General features: G+C 31.8%; 4 protein-coding genes, 1 long non-coding RNA gene and 1 pseudogene across 5 annotated transcripts in view; 5 read left to right on the top strand and 1 right to left on the bottom strand.

Annotated features, from left to right (window-relative positions):
• Positions 1-17351, bottom strand: part of LOC139773410 (uncharacterized) — a 511404-nt gene that overhangs the window by 147431 nt on the left and 346622 nt on the right. The window lies entirely within an intron of this gene.
• On the top strand, positions 138-1944 carry LOC139773408 (uncharacterized). Its single transcript, XR_011718342.1, has 2 exons — positions 138-202; positions 277-1944. It is a non-coding gene; the product is annotated as an uncharacterized lncRNA (long non-coding RNA).
• Positions 2275-4669, top strand: LOC139773407 (uncharacterized). Its single transcript, XM_071707841.1, has 3 exons — positions 2275-3970; positions 4132-4218; positions 4293-4669. Exons 1-3 carry the CDS (start codon positions 2897-2899, stop codon positions 4386-4388), a joined length of 1257 nt encoding a protein of 418 aa, XP_071563942.1. The 5' UTR covers positions 2275-2896; the 3' UTR covers positions 4389-4669.
• On the top strand, positions 4763-6694 carry LOC139773406 (uncharacterized; annotated as a pseudogene).
• LOC139773415 (uncharacterized) lies at positions 9325-11240 on the top strand. Its single transcript, XM_071707848.1, has 2 exons — positions 9325-10386; positions 10554-11240. The coding sequence occupies exons 1-2, from the start codon at positions 9325-9327 to the stop codon at positions 10671-10673; spliced, it is 1182 nt and encodes a 393-aa protein (XP_071563949.1). The 3' UTR covers positions 10674-11240.
• Positions 12559-14011, top strand: LOC139773416 (uncharacterized). The gene is made up of 3 exons (XM_071707849.1): positions 12559-13527; positions 13699-13785; positions 13862-14011. Exons 1-3 carry the CDS (start codon positions 12559-12561, stop codon positions 13934-13936), a joined length of 1131 nt encoding a protein of 376 aa, XP_071563950.1. The 3' UTR covers positions 13937-14011.

The following is a 17351-nucleotide window of genomic DNA, read 5'->3' as shown; positions in this document are numbered from 1 at the left end:
ACGGAGTTATTGCCAGAAGCCTATCTCCCGATCCTTAACACTCTCCCACCTTCCTGATTCCCACGTGGGTCTCTTCTCCTTCCTCTCCCGTACTCTATCCCCTCCATAATTTCCCTCTGGATAGACCGCTGACGCTCGCATTTGACACCTGACCGACCACTGACGAACATGTGTCGTTCGAGAAGCGTTTCCGCGAGCGAAGGTAGCTAGTGCAGGTTGAGCTGTATAAGTTTACTGTTTCTCTTTAATTTAACACTAAATAAATTTCTACATAAGGGCATCCATTCTTGCCGTATTGTGAAGACGGTGTAGGGACGGATTCCTTCTCATCATGATTCTGCGAGGGCTCGAAGGATTACCAGACGCGATATATCTGCGAGCGGCAAACTGACTTTACGAAGGCTCGAAGTAATACCAGACGCGATATGTCTACGAGCTGCGATCTGACTGAGGCGATGTGCGTAGGATGTGAGCGTATGTAAGCGAATGCGTTTTAATCGTTGTAATGTAGCAGGCGATCTAATTTATAAGCGAATGATTCTTTATTGTATAAGGGGGTATATTATTTTAAATTAACGACTACACTGAAGAAGGCCACAGTTATGGCCGAAACGTTTGTTATTGTCAAGTCATTGTTATGATTTTAAATACATGTCAGCATTAACAACCTGCTAGTTCGCAAGCCCTTTTGTCTTGTTATTATAAATATTAAGTTTTAGACTTAAAGGCTTTATATTATAATACAATGTTAGAGATCAATAATTCCGATTCCAGTTTAATGTAGAATGCGATGAGCACTTTATTATATTGCGGGGAAAAAATAACTAGAAGAAGATATAATTATAAATTAGCGCAATACATGAAACTATCATCGCACTTGCATTCAGTTATTCGATGTTTCGTGGAACATCGTGGAACATTAAGTAACCAAAGAAGTTTGTGCGATTTTCGGTAGAATTCACTGCAATGAATTATTTTATTTTAGCAGTTTGCAGAGTCCAAGTTCTTATGTGCGTCATAAGGCACGAATACGCATCAATTGATGCACTTTGATTTGCTGTGTATACTTTTTCTGTGAGTTTAAACTCTTTTAAAATGTCAGTTGAATCTATTGTAATTCGGACTTGTTTGCTTTATGAAGTTAAATTCGATTCGGAGGCTGCAGATGCGGCTCGTAAGATATGTACGTGTGGCATTTGGAGACGATGCGGTAAGAGAACGTACCGCACAGAAATGGTTTAAAATGTTTACTTTCGTAGGTGAATCATTTAAATATGCACCACTTTGTTCAATGAAACTCGATCCATTATGGATAATAAAAAATTACGTGTCGCTATTAAAAACAATTCGAAAGTAATGTGCCAATAACTTACTCAAATGTTTAATGTGCGTGATGAAACAATTCGTCCACATTTGCAGCTTGGAATTTTTAATATAAAAACTGCACGAACTTTTTCGGTAATATTTTTCGAATCGTCTACGGACTTTGATTATTTTTTGCCTATATATAAATATCGCAGCAAGTGTGTAATTAAAAACATTAGTTTTTCTAGCCGTAAGCTAAATAGAAATTGACTTGCTAGGTCAAAGAATTCGCAAGAAAGGAATATATCTTACTAACAATAAGTCATAATCAAAACAACAGATTGCTTATTCGTTTCGTCGAATAAAATTCTGATTTATAACTGAATAGAGAAGAAGTAAGCATAAATGATGACGTAAACTACATTGCTAGTCCTATTTATACTCATTGTCAGAGAATTCAAGTTCAAAATTGCGAACAATTGCTGCCTCAAGCGAGACAAGGCTAAAGGAATATTTTGTTATGCGTCAAGTAACCATGGTGCTTTTCGATGGACTGTGCTCTCGAGAGTCAATGTGTACAATAATGATTTGTAATTGTCGCTATCTATTAAATTAAGTATGCAAACATGAAACAGATAATATCGACTGCGCAATATCCATGCGGATGAGCAATTCTCTAAGATAATGGTAGTTTCCTCTCCTTCGACTTTTTGCTCCAAAAATCCATGTTCTTATTGCATGTATAGAACATTCGATATTTTTATGGCACGATGTTGAAATTTATTTTTTGTGTTTTACCTCCATTCTAATTTTATTATGTCAATATCGACAGTCCTTTATAAATTAATATATATAATTTAATCTGCTTTAAGCATAGTTACTATCATAAGCATAATGTCTAATTTCAATAAAAGATAATGGAAAAGAAATACGAGTATAATAAACTTTTAATTTAATTAATTAAAACATTATATAGCATGTATATTCATAAAATACCAGAAAGGAGTAGAAAGTAGGTGCATTGCTAATAATCATAGCCAACCGGAAAAAATCTTACCATATGAGTCCAACAGCAACATTTATGTAAATGAAAGTTTGCCTTTTTGTTCTTGAATTTATATCAGCACGAAATCTATCTGCTATAACTTTTACTTACCTATATATGAATCTAATGGAAAATTGTGAAATATCTTGATAATGTTCGTTCGTTTTGTACAAGTTCTAGATGCGCAAGATTATGAATTATGTGACACAGCAATTATACATCACTAACTTATACGTGCTTCGGAGATGATAAGCAAAAAGTCGTAGTTACATTATGACATAAAAAATTCCTAAGTTCTGTTTTGCAACATGACACAATAATTGTTAGTTAGTTTTAAAATTAAACTCGTCAGGTGCAGATAGACTGGGAGAAATTTATATCAGTTTATTTATTAGTTGTAGGAATACAGCAGAAAGTTATACACTTAGAAAAGAAATTCTTGTAAACACGTTGATATAAAAGTGCACTGATAACATAATTAATATTTCTTATATAGATTATAGTCTATGATTTAGATTGTCGTTCTACAATAACGATTCAGTGAACATGTTCAACACGTCATCGATGTTCCAAGGACTCAAAGGAAAAAGAAAAGGAAAAATATGGCAGCTATTCCGCGCTACGGATTTTGAATCGTTGATGTATCCCTGCTTCATGTTTTGCCGCATTCTGGGAATATTTCCATACAAGATCAACGCTTCGACCATCAAGACTTGCAAAGCACGCTATATTCTTTCGACTATCATTATCGGCGTTTTTTGCATCTTCGAATTAATAAATCTCTATGACTTCAATATTTCTAAAAATAGTTTAAATAAAGACGTTGTGACAACCAAGATACTTCAACATAACTGTTTCTCCATTATTGGTGTTTTTATGGCAGTCACCGCATTCATTCTGAGTGGACCACGAATGCGTTTTCTTCAGACCTTGTTGGAGCTCTCTTTGAAATTACCTTCGGAATCGTATCAGAAATTATCTAGTCTGATCCATCCCAAGGACATTCTAGGATTCTTCTTTCTAGTCGTGATATTGCTGATGTGTATGATCACAATGCAGTATAGTGTCTGGCGCCAGTTTCTTATATCGTACATTCAATTGCTGATGTTTCAGATGGATATGCTATATATGAATTGTGTTTGCATATTAAAAGCTTGTTTCAAGCAAATCAACGACAATCTGGTGAATCTGCGAAAAGTCGTGACGAATGGTGAGCCATATCTCTTGAGCGGCACCTATCACGAGCAAAGAATTCCATTTCTACTGATGGAGATTATAGCTTTGAAAAAGCAGCATCTGGCAATCAGCGACGCAGTACATACGCTAAAAATGGTCTTCAGTTTGCACCTTCTTTCAACGATAGTTATGACTTTCACACAAATCACCTTCAACCTGTACTTTTACTTAATGCAAATACAGCTGGGCAATCAGGGTTTACACCTGAGCAATGAAGAACTCCAGATGTATCTTGTGGCCTGTATTACAGCTGTATCAGTATACTCTGTAGAATTGGTGTTGATAGTGTGGGCCTGCGAAACCGGCAAGAATCAAGCCATGGAAATCAATAGCACCGTTCACGACGTGTTCAATAGTGCCAGCAATAAGCAAATAAAATATGAGGTAGATTTTTATAAAGATTATAACTTTAGTGACATATTTTATATAAATCTTTCTAATTATGCGTCGCATATACTAATGCAATTTTTAATATAATAATTTTTCAAATTTATAATTACATTTTTTAATCTTGTATTTAACAATTATTTGATCTGACGTTACAGATGCGATTATTTTCCTTGCAATTATCGCATTGTGAAAATACGTTCTCCGCAAAGGGGCTTACTGTGGACGCTACGCTCCTCACTGAGGTGAGCAATCACTAATTTGCTTTCATTAAATAAATGTATATTTAGCTTTATTTTATGATGTTGTTCTCTTTTAGATAGCAGGTGCCATTATCACTTATGTATTGATCTTGATACAATTCCTGTTTATTTCGAGTTCTTGCGGTGGAAAAACTTTAAAGGATACGCTCTAGTTAACAAAAATATGCATTTAATCGAACACACATGACCGAACATAGAAAAGATATTTTTAATATTTTTTTTATATTCTTGTAAGTAGGATATCGTTGTGAGTAGAGTCTCTCGTGGTGCTTTATTATAGTTATAGAGAAACTTGCATATACTTATGTAATACATATACACAGAGAAAATCTTATATCACATATGTGTTAATAACCAGTTGTAAAGGGATACGTTTTGTTTATTTAAGTGCACAGTCAAACTATATACGTAATAAATGCATAATTGAGCATTCTATTTGGATAATCGATCAAACATTCTGTTTGAATAAAAATATAGTCTTAAAAAATGATTAGTCTTTATTAATGGAACCTTGAGACAGTTCTTGATCCATGTGGATAATATGCAGTGTATGTCTTATGCTTCGTGTATGTACGAATGATTCATATTGGTTAAGCAATTACACATTATTTTTTTATGTTTACGTTCCAATGATGACAAGTGTCGATCGAAGAGCGCCATGGTTACTTCACGACTAACAAGTGACCTATTGAGTCCTCATAACTTGACGCTCTTGGCAGTTTTAAATTCAAATTCGGTATGCATAGATCGACAATGAAGAGTACATATCGGTATATATATTTGTTGTAAAAATAAAAACTCTAAAGCCATACCAAGAATGAAGCTCTCTCAATCATGATCTGTTTGATAATAAAGTGCTTTTATAGTAGTAATTAATAATTCTTAACAGGCTGCTCTTCAATGACTCTCCACTAATTATGTTCAGCCTGTCGAAAATACAAGGACGAGCCATTGCCAAAATGCAGAAAAGATGGCGATTGTTCTACGCCACGAATTTTGAATCGGTGATGTATCCATCCTTCACCATTTGCCACATTCTCGGAATATTTCCGTATAAGATCAACGCTTCGGTCTTCGAGGTTTCCAAATCACGTTACATTTTTTTCAACCGTCGTCACCTGTGTCTGCTTTATTTGCTTAATGTACAATCTCTATATAATCGACATTCATGGAAGCACAAAGGGCAGTGGCGTACCCAGGACTCTTGAGCGTAACTGCTTTTACATATTTTCGATGGTTTTATAGCGGTTGTCACGTACATTTTGAGTGGTCCACGAATGCGTTTGCTCCAAACCATAATGGAAATCTCTTGGAAATTGCCTCCGGAGTCATACCAAAATCGATCTAAACTAATCCACGCCAAGGACATCTTAGGTTCCTTCCTTCTACTTATGAAAGTGCCGATATATTTGAAGATAAATATCCATATTGCACGCAAAATTTTCATACTATTGTAATTCAAATAATTTCATACATTTATCTGCTGACATTTCACATGGATATGCTGTATATGAATTGTGTTTGTATACTTAAGACTTGTTTCGAGAGAATCAATGATAATCTGGAGCATATACGGGATCACATAATGGATGATAAATGGTTTCATCTCGGCCGAAAGTACTACAAACAAAGAAGTCCAGTCTTGCTAATCAAACTAAAGGCCTTGAAAAAACAGCATCAGATGATTAGTAATGCAGTGCAGATGATAAAATATGATTTTCAGTTTGCAACTGCTCCCTACTATAATTCTAACTTTCATCGAAATCACCTTTCAACTTTATTTTCGTATAGTGTATTGGCAAAAGGGCATATCCATGATCATGGTAGATGACGATATCTATAAAATGTTGTTGACAATGATTGTAACGTATTATTTTATAAAAATAATATTAATAGTGTGGGCCTGTGAGACCACCAAGAGGCTTTACAGATCGGCACCACTGTTCATGACGTGTTTAACAGCACCGGCGATAATGAAATCAAAAGCGAGGTAATAAAAGATGTAATTTAATTAGTACAGTTTTATAAATGTGTATTCTAATGCCATCTTTTATATATTAAATTTATAGTCTAAATTTATATCTTCAAATTCTGTTATTAATTAGTTTACGATTTGACATTGCAGTTGCAATTGTTTTCCTTGCAAATTTTGCATCGCAAAAATATGTTCTCTGCAAAAGGTCTCACTTTGGATGCAAGTCTTCTCACTGCGGTAAGTTATCGATTACATGCTTAAATGTATTAGAAGAGATTCATTCATCTTCTTGATTTTCTTTTTAGATGGTGGGTAACATCAGCACATATTTATTAATCGTGATTCAATTTTTAAACATGCCACATTTTTGCGCTAGAGAAATCGCCACAAATGTTACAGAAATAATTCGATGAAATAAAAGGATATATAATGGAACGAGTAAATATCTATTTTAGTAGTAAAAATATTATCTCTTTTATTAGAATATTTTAGTGGAGCATGATCGCGCAAAATTAATAATGTTATTGTAATGTTTTATATATGTGTTTTATATGTATACATACATATATACATACATACATACTTACACATAAGCTAGTACATTTACACGGTTACATATACGCGGTGTATATATACCGAGACACACTTTATACCTATTACTTGTATGTCAACATCTTGTTGCAAACTAACACGTTTTACTTGTTTAAATGTAACGCATAAGGTGTAATAGCTATACGAAAATTTTTGTTTTTTAGTATAATTAAATTCACCATTATTTTAATATCATAATTTTAATATCTCCTTCACTGTTCTAACGTTAAATTAAACCAATGTAAATATCAATAAGTCAATAAATTAAGATTTCTAATAGACATGAGAATAAGAATGTAAGCATATTTAAAGTCAATTAATTTATTTAATCTAATTAAAAAATATCTTAAATAGTTTCTTACTCATGTATCTGCTATTTATCAACAATAGTTGCATTTATCAACAATAAATTTATGAAATTTTGTTAAGATTTCCGTTTGATCCGTACATTATTACAATAATGAAATTTACTTTCATCATCCTAACTCTTTCTGTCATTATTAAAATACAAAAATTGACTTTTTTAGATTAATTTGTGACATACAGATCATAACAATGTTAACAATTCCATCATTCGAAGTAAAATATTGACTAATTTGTATCTCTAAGATAATAGCGTTGTCCTTCTATTATAGCTGGGCTTACTTCACAATATTATGTTTGTTACTCAAACGCTCCTCGTAACAATATGAATGTTTCTCAAAAACGTACATAGCGTAATTTAATGACGAATAGTAAAAAAGGGGGCTAAGGATAATTTAGATATTTTTGTACAATTATACACACAATACGCACAATAAATTTGTATACAATAATATATACAAATTACGTTCGACACAGATATTAAGAAAATAAATAGTGTGCGAGTTATTTTTTTCGTCCGGTGCGAATTTATTTATTATCATTGTTTTTATAGAATAAAGAATTTGTAATTTTATTCTAGATTTTGTATCAATACTTATATATTGTCAAATATCTAATCTAATAATAAATTGCCTTCTTATTAGATCCAATTATTATATCCAATAGAATAAGAAATATAAGGTGAATCCTGTATGCGAGATATAAATGATTAATACGTAGTAGTAATGTTGCTAGCAATCTATTAAAAACGAAATTACATAGTAAGCAACATATACTTAATTAATAAAAACAAATAATCAATTATTTACTGCAGCCAGAAATGACGCATTCACATGAAAAAAAATATTTTTGTGTTGCAATATTTGCAAAAAGAACAACTGCAACTGCAACGTTAAAACATCATAAAATTAAATATAGGTATACAAACAAATCGCATCAATATTAAAAAATGTTCATAAAAATGTACAAATTAAATTGCATTACAATACATTACCTCGTCTTTCACATTTTCATCGCTAATGCTATTAAACACGGCGTAAACGGTTGGCTGATTTCAAGAGCTTGATTCTTACCGGTCTCGCAGGCCCAAATAATCGAAAACATTTTTAAAGACTGATATATTATGAGAGCTAAGAAATATGAGTACCAAAGATCTTCTTGTAACTCATTTGCGAATCCTGGCCACATCGATGCGTAAAAATACAGGCTTGAAAGTAATATCGCAGAAAGTTACGATTATGGAAGCGAGAAGTTGCAAACTGAAGACTAAGTTCAACATCTGCACTGTATCGCTGATCATCAGATGCTGCTTTTTCAGAGGTTTGAGTTTCATCACTGGAATAGATTTTCCTGCTTAGATCCGGTTAAATAAATGTGGCACGAGTTCCCGAAGATTTGTAAGATTGTCGTTGATTCTGTTGAAACAAGCTTTTAATATAGAAGCATAGTTAACGATCAGAGCTAATGATCATAGCAGATCGGAAAAAAATCTTACCATAAATCCAACAACAACATTAAATATGTAAGATGCAATTACTTAATTGCTTTATTGAGTGGTATTATTTTTTGCAGTTATATTATATGTAAGAAACAATTTTTTATGTAAAAATTCATAAAATGCATTTATATATTGAACAAAAAAACTTTGTTTTATTTAAATTAAAAACTTGCCTTTTTTGTTCTTGAATTTACATGGCACAATATATATTTACTATAACTCTCTCTATTTACCTATATATGAATCTAATGGAAAATTGTGAAATATCTTGATAACGTTCACTCCCTTTGTACATGTTCCAGATGCCCAAGGTTATGAATTATATGACTAGAAAATTATATATCATTATTTTAGTACTTCTATGGAAGTTATATATCAAAAATTATATAACATTATCTGCGTGTTTCGTAATAAGCAAACAACCATAACTTACAATTTCCTGAGTCCTGTTTTGCAACACGACGCAATAACTGTTAGTAGTTTTAAAATTGAACTCGTCCGGTTTAGATAGACTGCGAGTCTATGTCAGTTTACGCATTAGCAGTGTGAACAGCAAAAATCTACATTTAGAGAAGATATTCTTGTAAACACGTTGATGCCACAATTCATCGACAGCATAATTAATATCTCTCAGATTATCACCCTAAACGTTTCGGCGAACATGTCCAATTTGTCATCGATGTACCAAGGACTCAAAGGAAAAAAACAAGGAAAAATATGGCAGTTATTCCGCGCTACAGATTTTGAATCGTTGATGTATCCTTGCATCACGTCTTGCCGCATTCTGGGAATATTTCCATACAAGATCAACGCTTCGACCATCAAGGCTTCCAAGCAATGCTACATTCTATCGACCATTATTATTTGCGTTTTTTGCACGATCGAATTAAAAATTCTTTATGACATCAATACTTATAAAAATTTTAATTTCAAAAACATTGGTACACCAAGGGTAATTGAACGTAACTTTTTCTACATTAACAGTGGTTTTACAGTAGTCACCACATTCATTTTGAGTGGACCACGAATGCGTTTTCTTCAGACCTTACTGAAGATCTCCTTGAAATTACCCCCGAAATCATATCAGAATTTATCTAAACTAATCCATGCCAAGGACATTATTGGATTTCTCTTTATATCAGTTTCTTTGATAATAATGTACAACTTGCAGCATAGTATCGTCCGCAAGATTTATGATCTATACATTTACTGGCTGATGCTTCAGATGGATATGCTATATATAAATTGTGTTTGCATATTAAAAGCTTGTTTCAAGCAAATCAACGACAATCTGGCGAATCTGCGAGAATTGGACACGAAGGGCGAGCCATATCTTTTGAACGGCACCTATCATGAACACAGGATTCTATTCTTACTGATGAAGATCATAGCTTTGAAGAAGCAGCATCTGGCAATCAGCGAGACAGTACAGAAGCTAAAAATGGTCTTCACTTTGCAACTTCTTTCAACGATAGTTATGACTTTCACTCAAGTCACCTTCAATCTGTACATTTACTTAATGCATATAAAAGGGGATGCGTCTATGAGCAATCAGAAAAGACAGATTTATGACATTACTTTTGTTACAGTTGTAACATATTTTTCTACAGAATTAATGTTGATAGTATGGGCTTGTGAGACCGGCAAGAATCAAGCCATGGAGATCAAGAGCACCGTTCACGACGTGTTCAACAGCACCAGCAATCAGCAAATAAAATACGAGGTAAATAAAAAGTATTTACCAACTTTAATGACATATTTTATATATCTTTCTAATTATAATGTGTCGCGTACGCTAATGCGATTTTTAATATAGTATAATTAATAATTATTATTAATTATACATCTTTCAATTCTATATTTAACAATTTCTTTTATCTAACGTTGTAGTTGCAGCTATTTTCTTTGCAATTATCGCATTGTGAAAATACATTCTCCGCAAAGGGGCTTACCGTGGACGCTACGCTCCTCACTAAGGTGAGTGATCAATCATATGTTTTTATGAATTAAATGTAGGTATGTTTGGCTATGTTTATAGTTTTATGGTATTGTTGTTTTAGATGGTAGGTGGCATTACCACGTACATAGTAATTTTGATACAATTTATGTTTCTGTCGAATTCTTGCGATGGATAATCTGTAATAAATGTAATCTAGTCAACAAAGAGATACATCGTGGTTGAATGTAGAAGATATATTTTAAATATACTTATTTTTATTAATGTAAGCAGAATATCATTGTGAGTAGAGTCTCCAGTGGTGAGATATTGCATTATACACACATATGTATAGACAAATTTAAAAATCTTATATCACATACGTGTTAATAATCAGTTGCAAACGGATATGTTTTATTTATTTAAGTATACATTGTAGTCAGACAATATATCTAATATATTCACTTCTGTGAGAAACGACACTTTCGCAGTAATTAAAAACATTGGTTTTTCTAGCCACAAGCTAAATAGAAATTGACTTGCTAGATCAGGGAACTTGCAAGAAAGTAGAAAGTAGAAAGTAGAATATATCTTACTAACAATAGGTCATAATCAAAACAACAGATATAATGCTTATTAGTTTCATCATAATATTCTGATTTATAACGGAATAGAAAAGAAATAAGCATAAATGATGGCGTGAGCTACATTGCTAGTCATATTTACACTCATTGTCAGAGAATTTAAGTTCAGAACTGCAAACAATTGCTGCCTTGAGCGAGACAAAGCTAAAGGAATATTTTGTTATGCGTCAAGTAACCATGGTGCTTTTCGATATACAACTGTACCTTCGGGATATAACGTGCAAAATAATGATGTGTAATTGTTGCGGCCTATTAAATTAAGTATGCAAACATAAAACTAATAATATCGTCTGCACAATATCCATGTAGATGAGTAATTCTCTTAGATAATGGTAATAAATTTCTTCTCCTTCGAGAGGAACTTTTACTCCAAAAATCCATGTTCTTATTGTATGTACAGAATATTCGATTTTTATGACACGATGTTGATATCTATTTTTTGTGTTTTATCTCCATTCTAATTTTCATTATACCAATATCGACAGTCCTTAAATTAATATATATATAATTTAATCTGCTTTAAGCGTAATTAAATATCTAATTTCAATAAATGATAATGGAAAAGAAATACGAGTATAAAAAACTTTTTATTTAATTAATTAAAACATTACATTGCATGTATATTCACAAAATGCCAGAAAGCAGTAGAAAGTAGCTGCATTGCTAATAATCACAGCGAATCGAAAAAAATCTTACCATGAGTCCAGCAGCAACATTTATGTAAAATAAAAGTTTGATTTTTTGTTCTTGAATTTATATCAGCACGAGATCTGTCTGCTATACTTTCTATTTACCTATATATGAATCTAATGGAAAATTGTGAAATATCTTGATAACGTTCACTCGTTTTGTACATGTTCCAGATGCGCAAGGTTATGAATTATATGACTAGGAAATTATATATAATTATTTTAGTTCTTCGAAGGAAGTTATATATAAAAAATTATATAACATTATCTGCGTGCTTCGTAATAAGCAAAGAAACATAACTCACAATTTCCTGAGTCCTGTTTTGCAACACGACGCAATAATTGTTAGTAGTTTTAAAATTGAACTCGTCCGGTGTAGATAGACTGCGAGTCTATGTCAGTTTACGCATTAGCAGTGTGAATAGCAGAAATCTACATTTAGAGAAGATATTCTTGTAAACACGTTGATGCCACAATTCATCGACAGCATAATTAATATCTCTTAGATTATCACCCTAAACGTTTCGGCGAACATGTTCAATTTGTCATTGATGTTCCAAGGACTCAAAGGAAAAAGAAAACGAAGAATATGGCAGTTATTCCGCGCTACGGATTTTGAATCGTTGATGTATCCTTGCTTTACGTTTTGCCGCATTCTGGGAATATTTCCATACAAGATCAACGCTTCGACCATCAAGGCTTCCAAGCAATGCTACATTCTATCGACCATTATTATCTGCGTTTTTTGCACGATCGAATTAAAAATTCTCTATGACATCAATACTTATAACAATTTTAAATTCAAAAACATTGGTACACCAAGGGTAATTGAACTTAACTTTTTCTACATTAACAGTGGTTTTACAGTAGTCACCACATTCATTTTGAGTGGACCACGAATGCGTTTTCTTCAGACTTTACTGAAGATCTCCTTGAAATTACCCCCGAAATCATATCAGAATTTATCTAAACTAATCCATGCCAAGGACATTATTGGATTTCTCTTTATATCAGTTTCTGTGATAATATTGTACAACTTGCAGTTTAGTATCGTCCGCAAGATTTATGAACTATACATTTACTGGCTGATGCTTCAGATGGATATGTTATATATAAATTGTGTTTGCATATTAAAAGCTTGTTTCAAGCAAATCAACGACAATCTGGCGAATCTTCGAGAATTGGACACGAAGGGCGAGCCATATCTTTTGAACGGCACCTATCATGAACAAAGGATTCCATTCCTACTGATGAAGATCATAGCTTTGAAGAAGCAGCATTTGGCAATCAGCGAGACAGTACAGAAGCTAAAAATGGTCTTCACTTTGCAACTTCTTTCAACGATAGTTATGACTTTCACTCAAATCACTTTCAATCTGTACATTTACTTAATGCAAATAAAAGGGGATGCGTCTATGAGCAATCAGGAAAGACAGATTTATGACATTAGTTGTGTTACAGTTGTAACATATTTTTCTACAAAATTAATGTTGATAGTATGGGCTTGTGAGACCGGCAAGAATCAAGCCATGGAGATCAAGAGCACCGTTCATGACGTGTTCAACAGCACCAGCAATCAGCAAATAAAATACGAGGTAAATAAAAAGTATTTACCAACTTTAATGACATATTTTATATATCTTTCTAATTATAATGTGTCGCGTACGCTAATGCAATTTTTAATATAGTAATTTTTAATATAGTAAAATTAATAATTATACATCTTTCAATCCTATATTGAACAATTTTTTTATCTAACGTTGTAGATGCGGCTGTTTTCTTTGCAATTATGGCATTGTGAAATTACATTCTCTGCAAAGGGGCTTACCGTGGATGCTACGCTCCTCACTAAGGTGAGTGATCAATCATTTGCTTTCATTAAATAAGTGTAGATATGTTTAGCTATGTTTCATGGTATTGTTGTTTTAGATGGCAGGTAGCATTGCCACGTATTTAGTAATTTTGATACAATTTCTGTTCATGTCGAATTCTTGCGATGGATAATCTGTAATAGATGTAATTTAGTCAACAAAGAGTTACATCCTGGTTGAATGTAGAAGATATATTTTAAATCGTTGAGTAGAGGCTCTGTTGGAAATCCAATCGTAACGGAAACAGGGCTAATTAAGAGCCATTTGCTGTTCTCGATGCGAAAGATTTATTCAGTCAATAATTAGTTCGAACTAATTATTGACTAAATAAATCTTTCGCATCGAGAACAGCGAATGGCTCTTAATTAGCCCTGTTTCCTTCACAATATATTTTAAATATACTTATTTTTATTAATGTAAGCAGAATATCATTGTGAGTAGAGTCTCCCGTGGTGAGACATTGCATTATACACACGTACGTATAGACAAATTTAAAAATCTTATATCACATACGTGTTAATAATCAATTGCAAACGGATGATATGTTTTATTTATTTAAGTATACATTGTTGTCAGACAATATATGTAATATATTCACTTCTGAGAAACATTACTTTAGAATTATTAAATAAATCATATTTAATTTCTTAATACTCTTGCGTTATAATTTATATAAATTACTACTTAAATATTAATAAATCAAAAGTGAATTTAAAATTTATTTTTGATGTGCAAAAATATCTATAATTAATACATTAAATTGTGTTTCGAATAAAATGTTGCTTTGCGATGACTGATATAATGGTCTGTTCTTTATAGCTGAACTGGCTGCACTAGTTCAGAGTTCATCCTTTTCTTTCCAATGTGGTGTAAAAAAGATAAACTCTGAACTAGTGCAGCCAGTTCAGCTGCAAAGAACAGACCTATAAGTAATATACAAATGACTAAAGAAGTTACTTTTTTATTTTATTGATGTTGTATTGATGGCGATATTAATGCGACGATTCAGTAATAAATGCAATCTTGCAAATTTGAAATTATATCTCCACATTCAGCGTTGAAAGCTGAAAGACGTATAATTTTCAAACATTTTCGTTGTCACTACAAAGTGCCTTTCTTCTTATATTCAACAAGTATTACGCAGAATTGTACTTATTTTATTACTTTATTATTGTCGAATCATAAAGTTTCTCTCATATCTGACAATTCGAAAGTCACATGTCAATAATTTCTCAAATGTTTAACATAAGTGATGAGATAATTCTTCTACAAAATTGAATTTTTTAATGTAAAAATATGCCCCTTTTTGGTGATATTTTATTGAATCGTCTGCGAACGCGTGAATATTTATAGCTTCAGTACTGCAGAAAGTAATCAAAACATTGACTGTTCTAGCCACAAGCTAATTGTAAGTAGAAACTGACTTGCAATCAGGGAAATTGCAAGAAGGGAATATCTTATTAATCATAAATCAAAACAACAGATACAGTGCTTATTCATTTCTTGGTAAAATTCTGATATTTTATGACTAAATACGGAGTAAATAAGCATAAATAATTATATAAAAGACATTCAAGTAAACAACTACGTATAATAAATATTTGATGTACATATACGTATAATTATATGTATAAATATGTATAAATGTTCATCAAATATTTATTATACGTAGACTATAATGTATCTGTTATAAAATCAGTTAAGAATTTTATTCAGATAAATATATCGATTAATTCTAATCGAGGTAGTAGCATCGAGGTAGTAGTACCTCGATTAATTCTAATCGAGGTAATAGCATTGTCTTTGCACTAGAATAAAGTCTTTCGTAAGGATACATTTGTTACAAATGTTTTTCGCAATGACATTTCTTAAAATATGCTCAATTTAACAATATTTGCATGTACACTATTTATGCGCGCGTCCACACGCAAAGTTTATTTTGTTGTATTAAAATAAACGTGCGAAAATATTTGTAATTCATAATTACCTAGTATAAATTAAGGTAAGAAAATAAATATTTAAAATAACATGTTGTATGAGTAGAAAATAGATAGAGGAAAGTCCCCTATTATGAGATAGGATTCTAATATGAAATGGCGGAGTTTTTTCATGGTGGGATCAACAGATGGGGCCTATATAGGGCCTTTTAGCTTAACATATCTCATATTAGGATCCTGTCTCATAATAGGGGACTTTCCTCTATTAATATTTAAAAACCCTGAATAACATATTTGCGTGTATATTTATAATTACACATTTATGTGCATTTGTTTGTTTGTTTGTTAAGACCAAACTTGAAAAGTTGTGATATAAAAACATCCTATTTGAATAAAAATGTAAAGTTTAAAAATAATTAATCTTTATTAATGGATCTCTGAAACAGCCATTGACTATCCACGTCGACGGCAATCTGTCTTGTGCTTCGTGTACTCATAATCCATATTGTCATAGCAATTATACATAATTTCTTTATATTCTGCGTCCGAACAATAACAAATGTCGATCGAAGAGACCATGGTTACTTCACGACTATCAAGTGACCCATTGAGTCCTTACCACTTGACACTCTAACAGTTTTAAATTCAATATGTATATATATATACATATTGAATTATATATATATATATATATATATATAATTATATATTATATATATATATATATATACATATTGAATTATATATATATATATATATATATATATATATATATATATATATAATTTTCTTGAATCAACGGAGAGTTGCGATTTTAATATTTGCTGGCTTATATAATAGAAAACAGTTAATATCTCTTATGTTGGAGATGTTTGATTTAATTAGGCAATAATAAAATAAGTTAATAGAAATGTATATAGTATTTCTACTTTATGATGAGTCAACATTATACTTTCAAAATAATAGAAATATTATATCTGCATGGTTTGTTTCATCTTATTAAAAAGTGATTTATCTGCGATGACAGTCTCGAAAATATTGTTTTTATTCAATGCGGATACATACATTTCATAACTAGATTGCGATTTATCGTAATATTCTGATTTATAACTAAATAGAGAAGAAAAAAGCATAAATGATTACGTGAAATTGTTAGTATTATTTACAGTCATTGTTAAAGAATTTAAGTTCAAAACTGCTAACAATTGCTGCCTTAGAGCGAGACAAGGCTAAAGGAATATTTTGTTATGCGTCAAGTAATGATGATGCTTTTTGATGGATAACTGTACTCTCGAGAGCCAACGTGTAGAATAATGATGTGCAATTGTTCCGACCCATCAAATTAAATATGCAAACATGAAACAGATAATATCGACTGCACGTGGATGAGTAATTTTCTAAGATATGGCAGTTTTCTCTTCTTCGACTTTTTGCTTCAAAAATTCATATTTTTATTCCATATATAGAATATTTGATGACACGATGTTGAAATCTATTTTTTGTGTTTTACTTCCATTCTAATTTTTATTATACCAATATCGACAGTTCTTAAATTAATAATTTAATCTGCTTTAAGCATTATTACACATCTAATTTCAATAAAAGATAATG

The sequence above is a fragment of the Temnothorax nylanderi genome, unplaced genomic scaffold (assembly GCF_030848795.1).
Source record: "Temnothorax nylanderi isolate EJ_2023f unplaced genomic scaffold, tnyl_v1.0 TNYL_tig0061_pilon, whole genome shotgun sequence".
In the NCBI taxonomy this organism is placed as follows: Eukaryota; Metazoa; Arthropoda; class Insecta; order Hymenoptera; family Formicidae; genus Temnothorax; species Temnothorax nylanderi.
This window is presented reverse-complemented; position numbering and strand designations above follow the sequence as displayed.

Bases quoted from the DNA above. Each gene is read 5' to 3' on its own strand.
- LOC139773407 (XM_071707841.1), top strand. From the start codon at position 2,897: ATGTTCAACACGTCATCGATGTTCCAAGGACTCAAAGGAAAAAGAAAA. The intron at 3,971-4,131 runs GTAGATTTTTAT...CTGACGTTACAG, and splicing joins ATAAGCAAATAAAATATGAG to ATGCGATTATTTTCCTTGCA. The intron at 4,219-4,292 runs GTGAGCAATCAC...GTTCTCTTTTAG, and splicing joins ACGCTACGCTCCTCACTGAG to ATAGCAGGTGCCATTATCAC.
- LOC139773416 (XM_071707849.1), top strand. From the start codon at position 12,559: ATGTATCCTTGCTTTACGTTTTGCCGCATTCTGGGAATATTTCCATAC. The intron at 13,528-13,698 runs GTAAATAAAAAG...CTAACGTTGTAG, and splicing joins ATCAGCAAATAAAATACGAG to ATGCGGCTGTTTTCTTTGCA. The intron at 13,786-13,861 runs GTGAGTGATCAA...TTGTTGTTTTAG, and splicing joins ATGCTACGCTCCTCACTAAG to ATGGCAGGTAGCATTGCCAC.
- LOC139773415 (XM_071707848.1), top strand. From the start codon at position 9,325: ATGTCCAATTTGTCATCGATGTACCAAGGACTCAAAGGAAAAAAACAA. The intron at 10,387-10,553 runs GTAAATAAAAAG...CTAACGTTGTAG, and splicing joins ATCAGCAAATAAAATACGAG to TTGCAGCTATTTTCTTTGCA.